The following is a 22,075-nucleotide window of genomic DNA, read 5'->3' on the forward strand; positions in this document are numbered from 1 at the left end:
TTTCAGAGTCAGTAGAAAGGCCTCTTTAGTGTCCTAAGTTTTCATAACTGTGACCTTAATTGCCTACCGTCTGTAAGCTGTTAGTGTCGTAACGACCGTTCCACTGCTGCATGTTCAACCTCTCTGGGGTATGTGGGACGCTACCGTCCCACCTGCGGGACACACTATTCAACAGCCAGTGAAATAGCAGGGCGCCAAATTCAAAACAGAAACCTCATAATTCAAATTTCTCAAACATACAACTATTATAACCCATTTTAAAGATACACTTCTCGTTAATCCAACCACATTGTCCGATTTCAAAAAGTCTTTATGGCGAAAGCATAAAGTTAGATTATGTTAGGACAGCGCAGAAACAAGAAAAACCACACGGCCATTTTCCAAGCAAGGAGAGGCGTCACAAAAACCAGAAATACAGCTAAAATTAAGCACTAACCTTTGATCTTCATCAGATGGCACTCATAGGACTTCATGTTACACAATACATGTATGTTTTGCTCGATAAAGTTCATATTTATATCCAAAAACCCCATTTTACATTGGCCCGTAATGTTCAGAAATATTTTGCCTCCAAAAACCTCCGGTGAATGAGCACATCAATTTACGGAAATACTCATCATAAACGTTGATAAAATATTAAACTGTTATTCAAAGAATTATAGATAAACTTCTCCTTAATGCAACCGCTGTGTCAGATTTCAAAAAAGCTTTATGGCAAAAGCACACTTTGCAATGATCTGAGTACTGCGCTCAGACAACAACATCAAACAATACAGATAATAAAATTATAAATAGCATTATAAATATTCACTTACCTTTGATGATCTTCATCAGAATGCACTCCCAGGAATCCCAGGTCCACAATAAATGTTTGTTTTGTTCGATAAAGTCCATAATTTATGTTCAAATACCTCCTTTTTGTTCGTGCATTCAGTCCACTACTCCAAATCCAGGAAGCGTGCCGAAATGTCACGACGAAAAGTAAAAGAAAGTTATACTTACGTTCGTAGAAACATGTCAAACGATGTATAACATAAATCTTCAGTAATATTCCAACCGGACGATTCAAATGTTTTCAAAAATGAACTGGAACACAGCTAACGCTCACGTGAATGCGCGCCACTGAACTCATGTCATTTTCTGAGTCAACTTCCAGGAGCTCTTGTTCGCTCAAGATTCACTGTAGAAGCCTCAAACAACATTCTAAAGACTGTTGACATCTAGTGGAAGCCTTAGGAAGTGCCAAATGAACCCTAAGTCACTGTATACTGGATAGGCCAGGACTTGAAAAACTACAACCTCAGATTTCCACACTTCCCGGTTGGATTTTTCTCAGGTTTTTTGCCTGCCATATGAGTTATACTCACAGACATCATTCAAACAGTTTTAGAAACTTCAGTGTGTTTTCTATCCAAATCTACTAATAATATACATATCCTACCTTCTGGGCCCGAGTAACAGGCAGTTTAATTTGGGCACACCTTTCATCCACAATTCCGAATACTGCCCCTACCCTAGAGAAGCTAATTGTTTATCGTTCATTGAACAAGCATGGGAAACAGTGTTTAAACCCTTTACAATGAAGATCTATGAAGTTATTTGGATTTTTACGAATGATCTTTGAAAGACAGGGTCCTGAAAAGGGACGTTTCTTTTTTGCTGCGTTTAAATACATATGTATATGTTTATGTATGTGTGAAAGACACCAAGAGACAGTGTAGATTTGGCCTTGTGTTTTCGGTTATTGTCCTGTAGAAAGGTGAATTCATCTCCCAATGTCTGGTGGAAAGCAGACTGAACCAGGTTTTCCTCTAGGATTTTACCTGTGCTTAGCTCCATTCCATTTATGTTTTATCCTGAAAAACTCCCAAGTCCTTGGCGTAATGTGTTGTATTGGATTTGCCCAAAACATAACACCTTGTATTTAGGACAAAAGGTGAATGCCTTTGCTACATTTTATATGGGCATTCTTCTTTTCACTCTTTTCACTCTTAGTTAGTGTTGTGGAATAACTGCAATGTTGTTGGTCCACCCTAAGTTTTCTCCTATCACAGCCAATAAACTTTGTAACTGATTTAAAGTCACCATTGGCCTCATGGTGAAATTCCTGAGCGGTTTCCTTCCACTGTAGCAACTGAGTTAGGAAGCAGTATCTTGGTAGTGACTGGGTGCACTGATACACCACATAAAGTGTAATTCATAACTTAACCATGCTCAAAGGGCTATTCAATGTCTGTTTTTTTCTTTAACCCATCTACCAATAAGTGCCCTTCTTTGCGAGGCATTGGAAAACCTCCCTGGTGTTTGTGGTTGTACAGAGATGAGGAAGTCATTCCAAAATCATGTTAAATTCTACTTTTTAACACAGATTGTCCATGCAACTTATTGTGTGACTTGTTATGTGAACTTTTGTAAGCTTGCCATAACAAAAGGGTTGAATACATATTTACTTTTAAATTAATTTGTAAAAAATTCTAAAAACATAATACCACTTTGACAGTATGGGGTATTGTGTGTAGGCCATTGTCACAAAATCTCAATTTAATCCATTTCAAATTCAGGCTGTAACACAATTATTATTATTTTTAAGTCAAGGGGTGTGAATACGTTTTGAAGGCACTGAATACAAAACATAAGAAAATCACGTTTTTTGACTGAACTTGGTCTTTAATAAGTTTTGCATAGATTAAGGTGCCAGGTCGGACAATTTTGACTACTTTTGATGTGTACATGTGCTGTCTATAATCACCCTGCAGTCAAACCTTTACATAAAATTTGATCATAATACTGGTTTGTATTTTCATTACATTTGTCAAACTATAAGTTGAAGAAACATGTACTGTATTGAAGTTTAAAATAAATTAGTTCATAGTTAATCAAGAGAGGAAATAACAAACAAAAAATAAATATTGGAATGAAGCTTATTATACATGAAATAAATAAATGATAACTGTTTTAGTAAGTGGACAGCACAGCTTGAAACCACAAATGACATAACTAATAAATATATTAACATACTATGTTCAGCTCAGCTGTAACTTTGATTAACATTCAGATGCATAATATATAAAGTAGTACATTGCACAAAAAACATGTGGCCTTTTAAGCCTATTATACATTTTCACTTGATCTTCTCAGATGCAATGCCGTGTAGTCAAGTAATTTTTCCATGCATTAAAGTGCCATGATTAGCAGATATAGATGATTGGCTGTTCTTGTGATTACAATTGGTCAGAGATGTTAGCGTTGTCACCTCAGAAGAGACCGTTTCTTCTGCTGTACTGTACATTGTAAGATCTGCGTCTGTGCCAGCGTCTCCTTATAGCTGCACATCCGCCACATAAAATGCACTGCAAAACAAGATGGAGAAGTATGATTCACATGTAAAATTAAATAATTGCAGAGATTTAGCATATTTTTTGAATAAATATGTAAACAGTACACAAGTGAACACAAGCCTATACGTACACATAGCAGGATCCACAGGGGTACCAGAATGATAGCGATGCCACAAGGGATGATAATGGCCAGAGCCCAGCCAGGAAAACCTCCACTTGTGGTATTGAAAGGAGTGGTCAGCAAAAGAGTAGGAGGTGGTGTGGTAGCTTCTACAGTTGTCGTTGTGGGTGCTGCTGTTGTGGTGGTTGTAGCAGCTATATTTGTGGTTGTTGTAGCAGCTTTCGTTGTGGTTGTCGAAGGAGATGGAGTTGTGGTTGTTGAAGGACCTGCCATTGTAGTGGTTGTAGGAGCTACAGCTGTTTTAATTAATGCAGCATTATCATCTGCAGTTGTAGGAGCTGCAGATGCAGTTGTAAGAGTTGCAGCTGTAGGAGCTGCAGTTGCACTTGTAGGAGCTGCAGTTATCATAGTAGCTGCAATTGTGGTTGTTCTAAGAGCTGTAGTTGTTGTCGTAGTAGATGCTGCAGTTGTAGGGGTGGTAGGACCAATGGTTGTTTTAGTAAGAGCTGAATTGATTGTCATAGCAGCTTTTGTGGTGCTGGTTGAAGGAGCTACAGTTATTGGAGTAAGAGCTTTAGTTGTTGTTGTAGGTATGGTAGATGTAGTGGTTGTAGCCGCAACAGTTGCTGTAGGAGCAACAGATTTCATTGTAGGTGCGGCTGATGTAGGGGTCATAAGAGCTAAAAATGTTATAGTAGGAGGTGCAGTTATGGTTGTAGCTTTAGCTGCAGTTGTGGTTGTTGTAAGAGCTGCAGTTGTAGTTATTGTAGCAGGTGCTGCAGTGGTTGTCGAAGTAGGTGCTGAAGTTGTATTGATCATAGGAGCTACAGTTCTTGTTATGGGTGCTGCTGTTGTAATGGCCATAGTAGGTGTTGTGGTTGTCATAGGGGCTTCAGTTGTAGTTATTGTAGCAGGTGCTGCAGTGGTTGTCAAAGTAGATGATGCAGTTGTAGTGGTCGTAGGAGCTACAGTTGTTGGCGAAGGAGCTACAGATGTTGTTGTGGTTATCGTAGGACCTTCAGTTGTCGTTGTAGGTGCTTCTGTTGTTGTGGTCGTACGATCTAAAGTTGTTGTAGTAGGAGCTGCAGTTGTGGTTGTCATAGGAACTGCATTTGTCATTGTCGTAGTAGGTGCTGCAGTTGTCGTTGTCGTAGTAGGTGCTGCAGTTGTGGTTGTCGTAGTAGCTTTAGTTGTAGTTGTAGAATGTGTTGCAGTCGTAGTGGTTGTAAGAGCTACAGTTGTTGTAGTAGGAGCTGAAGTGATTTTTTCAGTAGCTGCTGACGTTGTAGTGGTTGGGGATATATTTGTTGTCATAGAAGCTACAGTTGTTGTTGTAGGTGCTGCAGTTGTGGTTGTCGTAGCAGCTTCAGTTGTAGTTGTCGTAGCAGGTGCTGCAGTTGTGGTTATCGTAGGAGCTTCAGTTGTAGTTGTTAAAGTAGGTGCTGCAGTTGTAGTGGTTGTAAGAGCTACATATGGTGTAGGAGCGTCAGTTGCAGTTATTTTAGCAGATGCTGCAGCGGTTGTCGAAGTAGGTGGTGTAGTTGTGGTCGTAGGAGCTACAGTTGTTGCACTTGGAGCTACAGTTGTGGTTGTCGTAGGAGCTACAGTTGTGGTTGTCGTAGTAGGTGTTGTGGTTGTCGTAGTAGGTGTTGTGGTTGTCGTAGTAGGTGGTGTGGTTGTCGTAGTAGGTGCTGCAGTTGTCGTAGTAGGTGCTGCAGTTGTCGTAATAGGTGCTGCAATTGTGGTTGTCGTAGCAGCTTCAGTTATAATTGTCGTAGTAGGTGCTGCAGTTGTGGTTATCATAGGCGCTTCAGTTGTAGTTGTTGTAGTATGTGCTGCAGTCGTAGTGGTTGTAAGAGCTACAGTTGTTGTAGTAGGAGCTGAAGTGATTTTCGCTGTAGCTGCTGACGTTGTAGTGGTTGGGGACATATTTGTTGTCGTAAAAGCTACAGTTGTTGTTGTAGGTGCTGCTGTTGTGGTTGTCGTTGTAGGTGCTGCTGTTGTAGTGGTCGTAGTATCTAAAGTTGTAGTAGGAGTATCAGTTGCGGTTGTCGTAGGAGCTGCGTTTGTAATGGTCGTCGTGGGTGCTTCTGTTGTAATGGTCGTGGGATCTAAAGTTGTAGTAGGAGCTGCAGATGTGGTTGTCGTAGGAGCTGCATTTGTAGTTGTTGTAGTAGGTGCTGCTGTTGTAGTGGTTGTAGGAGCTACAGATGTTGTAGTTGGAGCTGCAGTTGTGGTTGTCGTAGGAGCTTCAGTTGTCGTTGTTGTAGGAACTGCTGATGTAGTTGTTGTAAGAGCTGCAGTGGTTGTTGAAGTAGGTGCTGCAGTTGTAGTGGTCATAGGAGCTACAGATGATGTCGTAGGAGCTTCAGTTGTGGTTGTCGTAGTAGGTGTCGTAGTAGGTGTTGTAGTTGTCGTAGTAGGCGCTGAAGTTGTGGTTGTCATAGCAGCTTCAGTTGTAGTTTTTGTAGCAGGTGCTGCAGTTGTGGTTATCGTAGGAGCTTCAGTTGTAGTTGTTGAAGTAGGTGCTGCAGTTGTAGTGGTTGTAAGAGCTACAGATGGTGTTGTAGGAGCATCAGTTGTAGTTATTTTAGCAGATGCAGCGGTTGTCGAAGTAGGTGGTGTAGTTGTGGTCGTAGTTGCTACGGTTGTCGAAGTAGGTGGTGTAGTTGTGGTGGTAGGAGCTACAGTTGTACTTGGAGCTACAGTTGTGGTTGTCGTAGGAGCTACAGTTGTCGTTGTAGGTGCTGCTGTTGTAGTGGTCGTAGTATCTAAAGTTGTAGTAGGAGTATCAGTTGAGGTTGTCGTAGTAGCTGCGTTTGTAGTGGTCGTAGTGGGTGCTTCTGTTGTAATGGTCGTGGGATCTAAAGCTGTAGTAGGAGCTGCAGTTGTGGTTGTCGTAGGAGCTGCATTTGTATTTGTTGTAGTAGATGCTGCTGTTGTGGTCGTAGGAGCTACAGATGTTGTAGTTAGAGCTGCCGTTGTGGTTGTCATAGGAGCTTCAGTTGTCGTTGTTGTAGGAACTGCATTTGTAGTTGTCGAAGTAGGTGCTGCTGATGTAGTGGTTGTAAGAGCTGCAGTGGTTGTTGAAGTAGGTGCTGCAGTTGTAGTGGTCATAGGAGCTACAGATGGTGTCGTAGGAGCTACAGTTGTGGTTGTCGTAGTAGGTGTTGTCGTAGTAGGTGTTGTAGTTGTCGTAGTAGGCACTGAAGTTGTGGTTGTCGTAGCAGCTTCAGTTGTAGTTGTCGTAGCAGGTGCTGCAGTTGTGGTTATCGTAGGAGCTTCAGTTGTAGTTGTTGAAGTAGGTGGTGTAGTTGTGGTGGTAGGAGCAACAGTTGTACTTGGAGCTACAGTTGTGGTTGTCGTAGGAGCTACAGTTGTCGTTGTAGGTGCTGCTGTTGTAGTGGTCGTAGTATCTAAAGTTTTAGTAGGAGTATCAGTTGCGGTTGTCGTAGGAGCTGTGTTTGTAATGGTCGTCGTGGGTGCTTCTGTTGTAATGGTCGTGGGATCTAAAGTTGTAGTAAGAGCTGCAGTTGTGGTTGTCGTAGGAGCTGCATTTGTAGTTGTTGTAGTAGATCCTGCTGTTGTAGTGGACGTAGGAGCTACAGATATTGTAGTTGGAGCTGCAGTTGTGGTTGTCGTAGGAGCTTCAGTTGTCGTTGTTGTAGGAACTGCATTTGTAGTTGTCGAAGTAGGTGCTGCTGATGTAGTGGTTGTAAGAGCTGCAGTGGTTGTTGAAGTAGGTGCTGCAGTTGTAGTGGTCAAAGGAGCTACAGATGATGTCGTAGGAGCTACAGTTGTGGTTGTCATAGTAGGTGTTGTAGTTGTCGTAGTAGGTGTTGTAGTTGTCGTAGTAGGTGTTGTAGTAGGTGTTGTAGTTGTCGTAGTAGGCACTGAAGTTGTGGTTGTCGTAGCAGCTTCAGTTGTAGTTGTCGTAGCAGGTGCTGCAGTTGTGGTTATCGTAGGAGCTTCAGTTGTAGTTGTTGAAGTAGGTGGTGTAGTTGTGGTGGTAGGAGCTACAGTTGTACTTGGAGCTACAGTTGTATTGATCATAGGAGCTACAGTTCTTGTTATGGGTGCTGCTGTTGTAATGGCCATAGTAGGTGTTGTGGTTGTCATAGGGGCTTCAGTTGTAGTTATTGTAGCAGGTGCAGCAGTGGTTGTCAAAGTAGATGATGCAGTTGTAGTGGTCGTAGGAGCTACAGTTGTTGGCGAAGGAGCTACAGATGTTGTTGTGGTTATCGTAGGACCTTCAGTTGTCGTTGTAGGTGCTTCTGTTGTTGTGGTCGTACGATCTAAAGTTGTTGTAGTAGGAGCTGCAGTTGTGGTTGTCATAGGAACTGCATTTGTCATTGTCGTAGTAGGTGCTACAGTTGTCGTTGTCGTAGTAGGTGCTGCAGTTGTGGTTGTCGTAGTAGCTTTAGTTGTAGTTGTAGAATGTGTTGCAGTCGTAGTGGTTGTAAGAGCTACAGTTGTTGTAGTAGGAGCTGAAGTGATTTTTGCAGTAGCTGCTGACGTTGTAGTGGTTGGGGATATATTTGTTGTCATAGAAGCTACAGTTGTTGTTGTAGGTGCTGCAGTTGTGGTTGTCGTAGCAGCTTCAGTTGTAGTTGTCGTAGCAGGTGCTGCAGTTGTGGTTATCGTAGGAGCTTCAGTTGTAGTTGTTAAAGTAGGTGCTGCAGTTGTAGTGGTTGTAAGAGCTACATATGGTTTAGGAGTGTCAATTGCAGTTATTTTAGCAGATGCTGCAGCGGTTGTCGAAGTAGGTGGTGTAGTTGTGGTCGTAGGAGCTACAGTTGTTGCACTTGGAGCTACAGTTGTGGTTGTCGTAGGAGCTACAGTTGTGGTTGTCGTAGTAGGTGTTGTGGTTGTCGTAGTAGGTGTTGTGGTTGTCGTAGTAGGTGGTGTGGTCGTCGTAGTAGGTGCTGCAGTTGTCGTAGTAGGTGCTGCAGTTGTCGTAATAGGCGCTGCAATTGTGGTTGTCATAGCAGCTTCAGTTGTAATTGTCGTAGCAGGTGCTGCAGTTGTGGTTATCGTAGGCGCTTCAGTTGTAGTTGTTGTAGTATGTGCTGCAGTCGTAGTGGTTGTAAGAGCTACAGTTGTTGTTGTAGGAGCTGAAGTTATTTTCGCTGTAGCTGCTGACGTTGTAGTGGTTGGGGACATATTTGTTGTCGTAAAAGCTACAGTTGTTGTTGTAGGTGCTGCTGTTGTGGTTGTCGTTGTAGGTGCTGCTGTTGTAGTGGTCGTAGTATCTAAAGTTTTAGTAGGAGTATCAGTTGCGGTTGTCGTAGTAGCTGCGTTTGTAGTGGTCGTCGTGGGTGCTTCTGTTGTAATGGTCGTGGGATCTAAAGTTGTAGTAGGAGCTGCAGTTGTGGTTGTCGTAGGAGCTGCATTTGTATTTGTTGTAGTAGGTGCTGCTGTTGTAGTGGTCGTAGGAGCTACAGATGTTGTAGTTGGAGCTGCCGTTGTGGTTGTCGTAGCAGCTTCAGTTGTCGTTGTTGTAGGAACTGCTTATTGTCGAAGTATCTCTGATGTAGTTGTTGTAAGAGCTGCAGTGGTTGTTGAAGTAGGTGCTGCAGTTGTAGTGGTCATAGGAGCTACAGATGATGTCGTAGGAGCTACAGTTGTGGTTGTCGTAGTAGGTGTTGCGTAGTAGGTGTTGTAGTTGTCGTAGTAGGCGCTGAAGTTGTGGTTGTCGTAGCAGCTTCAGTTGTAGTTGTCGTAGCAGGTGCTGCAGTTGTGGTTATCGTAGGAGCTTCAGTTGTAGTTGTTGAAGTAGGTGGTGTAGTTGTGGTGGTAGGAGCTACAGTTGTACTTGGAGCTACAGTTGTGGTTGTCGTAGGAGCTACAGTTGTCGTTGTAGGTGCTGCTGTTGTAGTGGTCGTAGTATCTAAAGTTTTAGTAGGAGTATCAGTTGCGGTTGTCGTAGGAGCTGTGTTTGTAATGGTCGTCGTGGGTGCTTCTGTTGTAATGGTCGTGGGATCTAAAGTTGTAGTAAGAGCTGCAGTTGTGGTTGTCGTAGGAGCTGCATTTGTAGTTGTTGTAGTAGATCCTGCTGTTGTAGTGGACGTAGGAGCTACAGATATTGTAGTTGGAGCTGCAGTTGTGGTTGTCGTAGGAGCTTCAGTTGTCGTTGTTGTAGGAACTGCATTTGTAGTTGTCGAAGTAGGTGCTGCTGATGTAGTGGTTGTAAGAGCTGCAGTGGTTGTTGAAGTAGGTGCTGCAGTTGTAGTGGTCAAAGGAGCTACAGATGATGTCGTAGGAGCTACAGTTGTGGTTGTCATAGTAGGTGTTGTAGTTGTCGTAGTAGGTGTTGTAGTTGTCGTAGTAGGTGTTGTAGTAGGTGTTGTAGTTGTCGTAGTAGGCACTGAAGTTGTGGTTGTCGTAGCAGCTTCAGTTGTAGTTGTCGTAGCAGGTGCTGCAGTTGTGGTTATCGTAGGAGCTTCAGTTGTAGTTGTTGAAGTAGGTGGTGTAGTTGTGGTGGTAGGAGCTACAGTTGTACTTGGAGCTACAGTTGTGGTTGTCGTAGGAGCTACAGTTGTCGTTGTAGGTGCTGCTGTTGTAGTGGTCGTAGTATCTAAAGTTGTAGTAGGAGTATCAGTTGCGGTTGTCGTAAGAGCTGCGTTTGTAGTGGTCGTAGTGGGTGCTTCTGTTGTAATGGTCGTGGGATCTAAAGTTGTAGTAGGAGCTGCAGTTGTGGTTGTCGTAGGAGCTGCATTTGTAGTTGTTGTAGTAGGTGCTGCTGTTGTAGTGGACGTAGGAGCTACAGATATTGTATTTGGAGCTGTGGTTGTGGTTGTCGTAGGAGCTTCAGTTGTCGTTGTTGTAGGAACTGCATATGTAGTGGTTGTAAGAGCTGCAGTGGTTGTTGAAGTAGGTGCTGCAGTTGTAGTCGTCATAGGAGCTACAGATGTTGTCGTATGAGATACAGCTGTGGTTGTCGTAGTAGGTGTTGTGGTTGTCGTAGTTGGTGTTGTAGTTGTCGTAGTAGGTGTTGTAGTTGTCGTTGTAGTTGTCGTTGTAGGCGCTGAAGTTGTGGTTGTCGTAGCAGCTTCAGTTGTAGTTGTCGTAGCAGGTGCTGCAGTTGTGGTTATCGTAGGAGCTTCAGTTGTAGTTGTTGAAGTAGGTGCTGCAGTTGTAGTGGTTGTAAGAGCTACAGTTGTAGTAGGAGCTACAGTTATTGTCATAGGAGCTACAGTTGTTGTAGTAGGAGCTGCAGTTATTGTTATAGGAGCTACAGTTGTTGTCGTAGGAGCTGCAGTTGTCGTAGGAGCTGCAGTTGTCGTAGGAGCTTCAGTTGTGTTAACTGCAGTTGTGGTCGGAACTCCATGGATATTCCAGCATAAAAACACTGTGGTTTATGAGATGAATGGTTAATATGTTTATTGCGCACACTATCAACATTTCCAAGATTTCCCTTCATCAGCATGGTGCAGTTTTTGACATCTTTATTATATACAATATTCAATTATAATTTATAGCTACATTAATTAAATACGGAAATGATTCCCTTGATTGTTAATAATATTACCTATAATACCTTATTGAGATTAGGAGCTACTTGAGTTGCATTTTTTTGTTGTTGAAAAGATGGTACATTTTTCATTACAGTAGTGTGGTAATATAATTCAAGTAATAGAGGATACAGCAGTGTGATAATATTTAGCGCTTACAATTGAGTCATTTTCCTTTTTATATTTTGAAATGTATTTAATCGAGGTGAGACATTTGACATTAGACTAGGCAAAATGTAAAATTGCCCCCATGAAATGTCAAAATAAACATATTTAGAAAAAAATCATAAGCATTGTAACATCATATGCAAAGACTATGTACATAATTACTCATTATTATAATTACATGATCTACATGTATATGGTCTATTTTGTCACCATCTTGCCTTTTTGGTTGTTAATATTTTAATTCAGGATTAATACACGAGTTGGCATGAAGTTAGCAAATAGTAAATAATTAGTTAGAAACATGATCACGGATTCAAATTCAGTGTACTACATACCCATGGTAAAAAATGTAGCTGTCAGTTTCTGTGTCTTCATTTTGGACTTAGTTGATGCAGTTGTTTTCTGAATAGAAAGAAAAATATATACATTTTATTGACAGGTCATAAACCACTATTAATGTGCAGCGGTGGACACTTATCAACTTAATCTGCAACTTGTTAAGCAAATTTATGCAACTCATTTAGGTGCGCCAGATCAAGAGGTGTGAATAATTATTAATTCAAGACATCTCTGTGAATAAAAGTAGCTTGTGAAGAATAATGTTAAAAATAAGGAAACAAAATGTGAAAACTTTTGCAAGGGTGTGAATAATTTCACAACAGTCACTATAACTGCTGTGAACATGGATTTATATACTTTAGTGAAATTACACAGTAAAATCCAGATTAGCATTGCATTTTTTCCCATGAGAAATCAGCCTATTACCTCATCCCACCAATCATGTTACTTCATAAAAGAGGAATGGGCATTTCAAATTTGCAAATGGTCTGCCAGCGACCAGCAATTCACACATATTCTGTGAAAGTAATCGGCGTAGTTCATCAAAAGTGGATGTTTTTTCAAATATAAAACATAATACATGAAATAGTAAAATCCACATTAGCGTTGCAATTTTTCAGGAGAAATCCGCATTTTGCTGCTTAAAAAACACAAGTATTTAAACTTGGCTATCAAAAGTTGACCAATCCATTTTCTATATTCTTAAAAAGATGAGAGAAATAGGAAACCTGCACACTGCTCTTGCTAATATCAGTGCTCTATTAAGCTTCACATATAGGCCTCAAGCATTAAACACGTTGAACGGATGTGGCTGGAGCAATGTCTACATAAGTGTGCAAAATAAAAACACTCACAAAATCCTGGAGTATAAGGAAAACAAGCATATGTTACAAATATTTATATTTTTTATTTAACCTTCCTTTAACTAGGCAAGTCAGTTAAGAACAAATTCTTACTTACAATGACAGCCTAGGAACATTGGGTTAACTGCCTTGTTCAGGGGCAAAACAACAGATTTTTACCTTCTCAGCTCAGGGATTCAATCTAGCAACCTTTTGGTTACTGGCCCAATATTCTAACCACTAGGCTACCTGACACCCCTATAATATAACAATGTGCATTTCATAATAATTATAATAAAGTGTGTACATAAAACATTTTAAACAAGACAGTGAAACCACAATGAAGACATTGACCTATCAAGGAAGTTGTCATAAATCATTGGGTACTGTACAACAAAAAACGTCAGAGTGATCTGAAGTGGCGGCATTAACTCATGTTCACATTTACATAACATGCATGGGCATTTCATCATTAAGACCAGGCTGTAACACAACAAAATGTGGAATAAATCAAGAAGCATGAATACTTTCTGAAGGCACTGTAAATTATGTAAATTTAAAGTTTTCAAATGGTCTGCCAGCAATTAACTACATGTTCCTATACATATTCTGTGACAGCTTAGTAGTTAATAAAAAGTGTATGGGTGTTTACATATAACGTGTACATAATAACCATCATCTTCATAGTTTCAATGTTTTTGCTTTACATTATCCATTTTGGATTTTGATCTTTTCTTATAAGACCATTTTACCTTGTTATATTTGTATGTATTTACATTTTTTGTGCTGTGTGCAATTTATTTGAAAAAAATGTATCAAATATTTTCCATTTATATATTCCATTATACAGTAAAGGTTATTACTTACCTACAGCAAACACCTCAATGCCAGCCACCTATTTCTGTAATTTCTCCCAATATCAATTGATGAAGGTCTTGGTTAATGACAATAAACAATCACAATATCTAGCTTATATCAACTCTAAAATCTCATTATCTGTCTAGTTCTGTTAACCATTTCAAGCTTACAATTGAACTGTTCCTGTGTATACTGTCATGCCAATGTATTCCTAGTCTGTATTTATATTACTATAGGGCTGGTTTGATGCCAAATAGTCTGTCTTTCAGGTGACGTAATATTTTGGGAGGCACCAAAGATAATAAGATAAAGGTGACGAAAAAGGGAGGGACAGAGGAATGCAAGTGGAAGGTTCTTAGCCTAATAATGTTTTCATTTTTTCCCCCAGGTACTGACGTGGTATAGGAAACTGGTTAGGTGTTCGGGACAAACAATTTGGGGTGGACAATTTTTTTTTGAAAAATAGGGAGGGGCAAAGAATCTGTTTCAGAGTATAATAACAGTTATGTACTGACCTTAATTTATTGTAAACTGTTTAGGTGACAAATACATTTTGTAAAAGATTTTCTGTAGCTAGAAACTTGTTTAATTGTGCTTAATTGACTTAACTTTGGAGCCATTCATTTAATTTAGTCAGTGGCCTAAAGTAAGCAGTCAGCCTTTTTCTATTTAACAGTTCTACATTCACACATGTGCTACTTCCCATATCTTTTTAAAAACATTGTTGTTTCCTTATTTAATCTTTGTGGGCTATACTCGGCCTTGTCTCAGGATGGTAAGTTGGTGGATGAAGATATCCCTCAAGTGGTGTGGAGGCTGTGCTTTGGCAAAGTGGGTGGGATTATATCCTTCCTGTTTGGCCCTGTCCGGGGGTATCATCGGATGGGGCCACAGTGTCTCCTGACCCCTCCTGTCTCAGCCTCCAGTATTTATGCTGCAGTAGTTTATGTGTCGGGGGGCTATGGTCAGTCTGTTATATCTGGAGTATTTCTCCTGTCTCATCCGGTGTCCTGTGTGAATTTAAGTATGCTCTCTCTAATTCTCTCTTTCTTTCTTTCTTTCTTTCTTTCTTTCTTTCTTTCTTTCTTTCTTTCTTTCTTTCTTTCTTTCTTTCTTTCTTTCTTTCTTTCTTTCTCTCTCTCGGAGGACCTGAGCCCTAGGACCATGCCTCAGGACTACCTGACATGATGACTCCTTGCTGTCCCCCGTCCACCTGGCCGTGCTGCTGCTCCAGTTTCAACTGTTCTGCCTGCGGCTATGGAACCCTGACCTGTTCACCGGACGTGCTACCTGTCCCAGACCTGCTGTTTTCAACTCTCTAAAGACAGCAGGAGCGGTAGAGATACTCTCAATGATCGGCTATGAAAAGCCAACTGACATTTACTCTTGAGGTGCTGACTAGTTGCACCTTCGACAACTACTGTGATTATTATTATTTGACCATGCTGGTCATTTATGAACATTTGAACATTTTGGCCATGTTCTGTTTTAATCTCCACCCGGCACAGCCAGAAGAGGACTGGCCACCCCTCATAGCCTGGTTCCTCTCTAGGTTTTTTCCTAGGTTTTGGCCTTTCTAGGGAGTTTTTCCTAGCCACCGTGCTTCTACACCTGCATTGCTTGCTGTTTGGGGTTTTAGGCTGGGTTTCTGTACAGCACTTTGAAATATCAGCTGATGTAAGAAGGGCTATATAAATACATTTTATTTTATTTCTTTTAACAGTAGATTCAGTTTATGAATCTCTAACAAAAGTGGTGTCAAGATAGGTTGTAATCAGCTGGTAAATATGATTGAGGGTCACAATGACCCCACATGGTGAGCCCAACAATGGAGGAAATCATCTTGGATTTCTGCTTTTATGGGGAGCATTTTCCAGATGCTAAAATAATTTTACAAAAATGATTGCTTACAATGAAGAATGTTGACACCTAAACATATGTGTGTACCTGCTGAAAAGCAATAAATAAATGTTTAACAATATAACAAAAAATTAATTTCTGATAAAATATTATGTGCGAAATACCTTATATTTTTTGGACTACAGTTGATATATTTGGAGAAATTTATAAAAATGTGTATCTTGTGGCTGGATAAAAAAAAAATACATATTTTAAGACTGTTAAAGTTATTTTAAAATATTTTCTACAATAGTGTTTCAGTATTTTGAAGAGTGCCTTGGTCCTCATCATTTTGATATCATGGATGGTCAGTCCTTGCCTCCATAGCTACATCTATGAATTTGAGAGTGGTTACGTTTACTTAAGTGGTGGGGTGTCTGCTTTGTTGTTGTTTGAATCCCAGATTTCCCCTTTAAAGACTCAGTGTCTAAGGACTAAAATCTTTATTAAAGCTATCAAAAAGTAAATGCATAATAGTATTGACCTATTTCTGGGCGCATATTTAACCTCTGCAAGGTTCATGGCAACACAAACGTGCATCTGAAGTATGCAGGTTTTCCCTCTCCAGCTGACTGTCAGTATCACTTTATTTAAGGTTAAACATTGATGCACAGTTTTCCTGTCTTCCTCAGGGAGTTCCTGTCAACCAAGGGGAATATTCTGCATGCCAATGTTGCATTAGTTGATCTAAAACAAATGGGGGGTATACATAAAATCTTGATGAGTGTTCCAGTATCATTCATAACAACTTTTAGAACACATTTATTCAACGTCATTCATGAGGAATTTGATAAATATTTTATTTATTCTGTCAAAGTACCCAACCCTCTGACATACTAATCACACAACAATCTGGGAGCACCAGGTAAACCTCAGAGCAGTACCCAGGTAGCAGATTAGGGGTTATGTAACTTTCTCAAGGCCAGAAGAGCTGTGGTCGATGATTTAGCTTGCCTGGCACAATGGAACCATTGCAGTAGTCCCAAAATAGCAAACCCCATCTTTCTGGCAGTCACTCCAGACAGGCTCAATAGTATTTGAACCCAGGTCAGAGCAATTGATGGCAATGTAACGTGTTGAGTAACTTTGCCTGATATCTGAAAACATGTATTAGATCAAATCAATCAATCACATTTGATGTAAAAAGAGCTTTATAAATTAGTGTTGGTCAGGAATTGCTTTACTGATACCGACATAAACCCCATCGAGCCAGAAGCTTATGCCTTGGCTTTAGCTCAGCAAAGACTAATACAGCCTTGTGGTGCACAGGACTAACCCAGTCAGTAACACCAGCAACAATACTGTTCACTCAGACCAGATTATTTAAACTAAAATAATTTAACTTCATAATATCTTAATAACTTTCTGTAATGAAAAAAAACTTATTTTGAAGGTTCCTTACGAATGATGTTAAAATATGAAGGTTGTTATGCATGATACTTTTAACATTGACAAAGTGTTACCCAAACTACTTATTTAGCATTTTGGGCGAGGAGCTTCATTCTAACCAGCAACATGTGGGTATCACTTGTGAACATGTAGATTTGGAGTGTGATGCCTGACTCAACATGTCCTAGGCCGTCATTGAAAATAAGAATTTGTTCTTAACTGACTTGCCTAGTTAAATAAAGGTAAAATAAAAAAGTCTAATTGTTACTATCTCATGCCGCCTTGACTAATAACATTTACATTTACATTTAAGTCATTTAGCAGACGCTCTTATCCAGCGACTTACAAATTGGTGCATTCACCTTATGATATCCAGTGGAACAACCACTTTACAATAGTGCATCTAAATCTTTTAAGGGGGGGGGGTTAGAAGGATTACTTTTTCCTATCCTAGGTATTCCTTAAAGAGGTGGGGTTTCAGGTGTCTCCAGAAGGTGGTGATTGACTCCGCTGTCCTGGTGTCGTGTGGGAGCTTGTTCCACCATTGGGGTGCCAGAGCAGCGAACAGTTTTGACTGGGCTGAGCGGGAGCTGTGCTTCCTCAGAGGTAGGGAGGCGAGCAGGCCAGAGGTGGATGAACGCAGTGCCCTTGTTTGGGTGTAGGGCCTGATCAGAGCCTGAAGGTACGGAGGTGCCGTTCCCCTCACAGCTCACAGCTCATTTTATAACGTTTTTGACATGCGTTTTTCTGGATTTTTTGTTGTTATTCTGTCTCTCACTGTTCAAATAAACCTACCATTAAAATTATAGACTGATCATTTCTTTGTCAGTGGGCAAATGTACAAAATCAGCAGGGGATCAAATACTTTTTTCCCTCACTGTAGACATTCCATGGTGATGTCTTCTTAACACCACATTCTTTTGGAGAGATTGGAAACCCAAATTGGTCTACATGGACAAGTTCTGGCCTGGTTTAGATCTTATCTGTCGGAAAGATATCAGTTTGTCTCTATAGATGGTTTGTCCTCAAATCAACTGTAAATTTCGGTGTTCCTCAAGGCTCAGTTTTAGGACCACTCTTGTTTTCACTATATATTTTACCTCTTGGTGATGTCATTCAGAAACATAATGTTAACTTTCATTACTATGTGGATGACACCCAGCTGTACATGTCGATGAAACATGGTGAAGCCCCAAAATTGCCCTCCCTGGAAGCCTGTGTTTCAGACAAGGAAGTAGATGGCGGCAAATTTTCGACTTTTAAACTCAGAGAAAACTGAGATGCTTGTTCTAGGTCCCAAGAAACAAAGAGGGACAAAAAAGTGAATTGATGCCGATATCACGGACTGTGGATATGCAATTTCTGCAATCTACCCCATTTAAAACAGTGATGGACAAGTTCACAAGCCTTGGCATTGCGGTGACAAGAGAACTTGATCAGCTATTGAAAGCGAATTTGGAAATGAAAATGTATCAGCTTAAACAAAATATAGATTTTTGGAATACTCTGCCTATCTCCTTGGTTGGTCGTATAAACGCTATTAAAATGGTTGTCCTACCCAGGTTTATTTACCTCTTCCAATATCGACCCAATTTCATACCACAAAGCTATTTTAAGAAACTGGATTCAATAGTAATTCCATTTTTATGGGATAACAAGGCAGCCAGAATTTCAAAAAAGCATTTATGCAAGTACAAGATAGAGGGGGGGCTTTGGCCTTCCTCACTTTAAACTGTATTATTGGGCTGCTAATCTGAACATTGTGTCTTTCTGGAGGGAAAGTTTACCTGGGATGCGACAGAATGATATGCCTTCATGGCTTTTGATTGAGCAGGCCTCCTGTCAACGTTCCTCACTCCCTGCACTTGTTAATAGTCTAGCATATGTGAAAAAAGCCACGTATGACTCTAAACCAGTCATTTCTCATACTCTTAGGATCTAGAAACAGATTAGGTATTTTCTTAACATACCCACTATATACATTGACAGCCCGATTTGCCTGAATCATGCTTTTCACCCTGTATTGGATGATATGGTGTTTTCACAGTGGAGGGAGAAGGGGCTCACAACAATTGGTAACTTATACATTGATGGTTATTTAGCTTCATTTCAATAATTACAGGGTAAGTTTAACATGCCAACAACACATTTTTTCAGATACCTCCAAATCAGGAATTTCCAACAATTGTTTACAGACAGATTATTTCACTTATAATTCACTGTATCACAATTCCAGTGGGTCAGAAGTTTACATACACTATGTTGACTGCGCCTTTAAACAGCTTGGAAAATTCCCGAAAATGATGTTATGGCTTTAGAAGCATCTGATAGGTTAATTGACATCATTTGAGTCAATTGGAGGTGTACCTGTGGATGTATTTCAAGGCCTACCTTCAAACTCAGTGCCTCTTTGCTTGACATCATGGGAAAATCTAAAGAAATCAGCCAAGACCTCAGAAAAATAATTGTAGACCTCCACAAGTCTGGTTCATCCTTGGGAGCAATTTACAAACGCCTGAAAGTACCATGTTCATCTGTACGAACAATAGTACGCAAGTGTAAAACACCATGGGACCACGCAGCCGTCATACCGCTCAGGAAGGAGATGCGTTCTGTCTCCTAGAGATGAACGTACTTTGGTGCGAAAAGTGCAAATCAATCCCAGAACAACAGCAAAGGACCTTGTGAAGATGCTGGAGGAAACAGGTACAAAAGTATCTATATCCACAGTAAAATTAGTCCTATATCGACATAACCTGAAAGGCTGCTTAGCAAGGAAGAAGCCACTGCTCCAAAACTGCCATAAAAAAAGCCAGACTACGGTTTGCAACTGCACATGTGAACAATGATCGGACTTTTTGGAGAAATGTCCTCTGGTCTGATGAAACATAAATAGAACTTTATGGCCATAATAACCATCGTTATGTTTGGGGGAAAAAGGGGGAGGCTTGCAAGCCGAAGATCACCATCCCAACTGTGAAGCATGGGGGTGGCAGCATCATGTTGTGGGGGTGCTTTGCTGCAGGAGGGACTGGTACACTTCACAAACTAGATGGCATGATGATGTAGGAAAATGATGTGGATATATTGAAGCAACATCTCAAAACATCAGTCAGGAAGTTAAAGCTTGGTCTTCCAATCCAGAATTACATCAGGGATTTTAGACATCGTAAAAATATTCAGTGACTCTCTTAAATCTATAAGCATTCATGATGTAAAACAGTGTGATTGTACCTCTCACAGAGAAAGATATTCCCCTCTGAAGAGAAATGCATCACTTGAGTTAAAAATGTCACAATCCTGTGTGAAAGAATGCATTGTAGAGTCCGATCCAAATCGTTTTGGATTGATAGCTGGATACAGATTGGATATTTAGTTTACACTATATTTTGTTTAGATTTTCTTATGTCTGAGAGAAATAAACAACTTGGTCATGACATTTGAAGCTAACATAATCTCACAAACTCACAGCTTTTTTCAACGTTTGTCCGAAATATTTTTGAAAATATAAATATAAAAGACCCATATTTATATATATTATGATATAGTTTGCATCACTAATAAACATTCTGCTATATTCACTATTGTCTTCATTACACTTCAAATAAAGCTTGTTTAACTCCATTGTTTGTAAATAATTGATATCTTAAACCAGTTAAATATAATTTTGATCTTTGGACTGTCAGTCCTTGCACTAGACAAAATGCCTGAGAGAGGTTACATTTCCCTCACCCCTCAGCTATTTACCAAGTGGCAGAGCCACAGTTTTCTTTACTTTAAATAGATTCTTACTTTGGTCCTTCTTGTATACGTTTTACCCATTAGTAACTAATCACCAAAGACAATGAGACCGCTTATAAAAAGGAGGTCAGTGATTTGGCAGTGTGGTGCCAGGACAACAACCTCTCCCTCAACTTCAGCAAGACAAGGGGTGCTGATCGTGGACTACACGAAGCGGAGGGCCAGGCATGACTCCATCCACATCGACAGGGCTGTAGTGGAATGGGTTGAGAGCTTCAAGTTCCTCAGTGTCCACATCACTGAAGAATTAATGTGGTCCACACACACCAACGCAGTCATGAAGATGGCATGGCAGTGCCTCTTCCCCCTCAAAAATATTTGGCAGATCCTCAAAAGGTTCTACAGCTGTACCACTGAGAGCATTTTGACTGGCTGCATCACAGCTTGATATAGTACCTGCTTGGCATCCGACAACAAGGCGCTACAGAGGGTAGTGCGTACGGCCCAGTACAACACTGGAGCCAAACTCCCTGCCATCCAGGACCTCTACAAAAAGGCGGTGTCAGAACAGTGGAAGGCCCTAAAGATTGTCAAAGACTGAAGCCACCCAAGTCAGAGACTATTTTCTCCTCTACCTGACAGCAAGCGGTACCGATGCACCAAGTCTGTACCAACCGGACCCTGATCAGCTTCTACCCCCTATCCATAAGACTGCTAAATAGTTAACCTCTAGAGTCAGTTGATGCACCAGTCCGTCAAAATAAGTTACACTACAAAAAATCCCCATCAAAATGTGTCAGTTTTGACTTTTTCCACATTTTGTTGTCTTACATATTGGAATTCAAATGGATTCAAATGTCATTTTTTTGTGAAATATCTACCAAAATACTCTATATGGTATGAAAAATAAAACACAATTATATCTTGATTACATAAGTATTCAACCCCCTGAGTCAATACATTAGAATCACATTTGGCAGCAGCGATCACAGCTGTGAGTCTTGGGTAAGTCTAAGAGCTTTCCACACCTGGATTGTGCAACATTTGCCCTTGATTATTTTCTAAATGTTTCAAACTCTGTCAAATTGATTGTTGATCACTATTAGACAACCACTTTCAGGTCTTGCCATGGATTTTCAAGCAGATTTAAGTCACTTGGCCACTCAGGAATATTCACTGTCTTCTTGGTTTAGTTTATAAGGATCCCCATTAGCTACTGCGCATGCAGAAGCTACTCTTCCTGGGGTCCACATAAAATGTACATATACATGACAAAGTACAGAACAGTAATATACAGAATCTACTCATTCCCGGGTTTTCTTTATTTTTACTATTTTCTACATTGTAGACTAATAGTGAAGACATCACAACTATGAAATAACACATATGGAATCATGTGGTAACCAAAAACGTATAATTGAAATTCTTCAAAGAAGCCACCCTTTGCCTTGATGACAGCTTTAAAAACTCTTGGCATTCTCTCCACCAGATTCATGATATAGTCACCTGGAATTCATTTCAATTAACAGGTGTGCCTTGTAAAAAGTTAAATTGTGGAAGATCTTTCCTTCTTAATGCGTTTGAGCCAATCAGTTGTCTTGTGACAAGGTAGGGGTGGTAAATAGAAGATAGCCCTGGGGCTTTAAATAGATTTTCAAGGTGCCAGGTCGAACAATTTTGACTACTTTTGATGTGTAGATGTGCTGTCTATAATCACCCTGGAGTCAAACCTTTTCATAAAATTTGATCGTAATACTGGTTTGTATTTTCATTACATTTGTCAAACTATAAGTTGAAGAAACATGTACTGTATTGAAGTTTAAAATAAATTAGTTCATAGTTCATCAAGAGAGGAAATAACAAACA

The 22,075-nt window shown here is 40.3% G+C and overlaps 2 protein-coding genes across 2 annotated transcripts; both read right to left on the reverse strand.

Moving 5' to 3' along the window:
• Positions 1-2,652: 2,652 nt before the first annotated feature.
• On the reverse strand, positions 2,653-7,602 carry LOC106598650 (mucin-2-like). The gene is made up of 2 exons (XM_014189666.2): positions 3,469-7,602; positions 2,653-3,350 (listed from the first exon to the last, which is right to left on the reverse strand). The coding sequence occupies exons 1-2, from the start codon at positions 7,576-7,578 to the stop codon at positions 3,255-3,257; spliced, it is 4,206 nt and encodes a 1,401-aa protein (XP_014045141.2). The 5' UTR covers positions 7,579-7,602; the 3' UTR covers positions 2,653-3,254.
• A 1,544-nt stretch (positions 7,603-9,146) lies between these two features.
• Positions 9,147-12,445, reverse strand: LOC123730965 (mucin-5AC-like; the record flags this gene model as incomplete). Its single annotated transcript, XM_045709737.1, has 2 exons — positions 11,477-12,445; positions 9,147-10,810 (listed from the first exon to the last, which is right to left on the reverse strand). Coding segments are annotated over exons 1-2 (1,704 nt in total), but the record flags the coding sequence as incomplete, so codon positions are not given.
• Between the last annotated feature and the right edge of the window lie 9,630 nt (positions 12,446-22,075).

The sequence above is a fragment of the Salmo salar genome, chromosome ssa27 (assembly GCF_905237065.1).
Source record: "Salmo salar chromosome ssa27, Ssal_v3.1, whole genome shotgun sequence".
Taxonomy (NCBI): domain Eukaryota; kingdom Metazoa; phylum Chordata; class Actinopteri; order Salmoniformes; family Salmonidae; genus Salmo; species Salmo salar.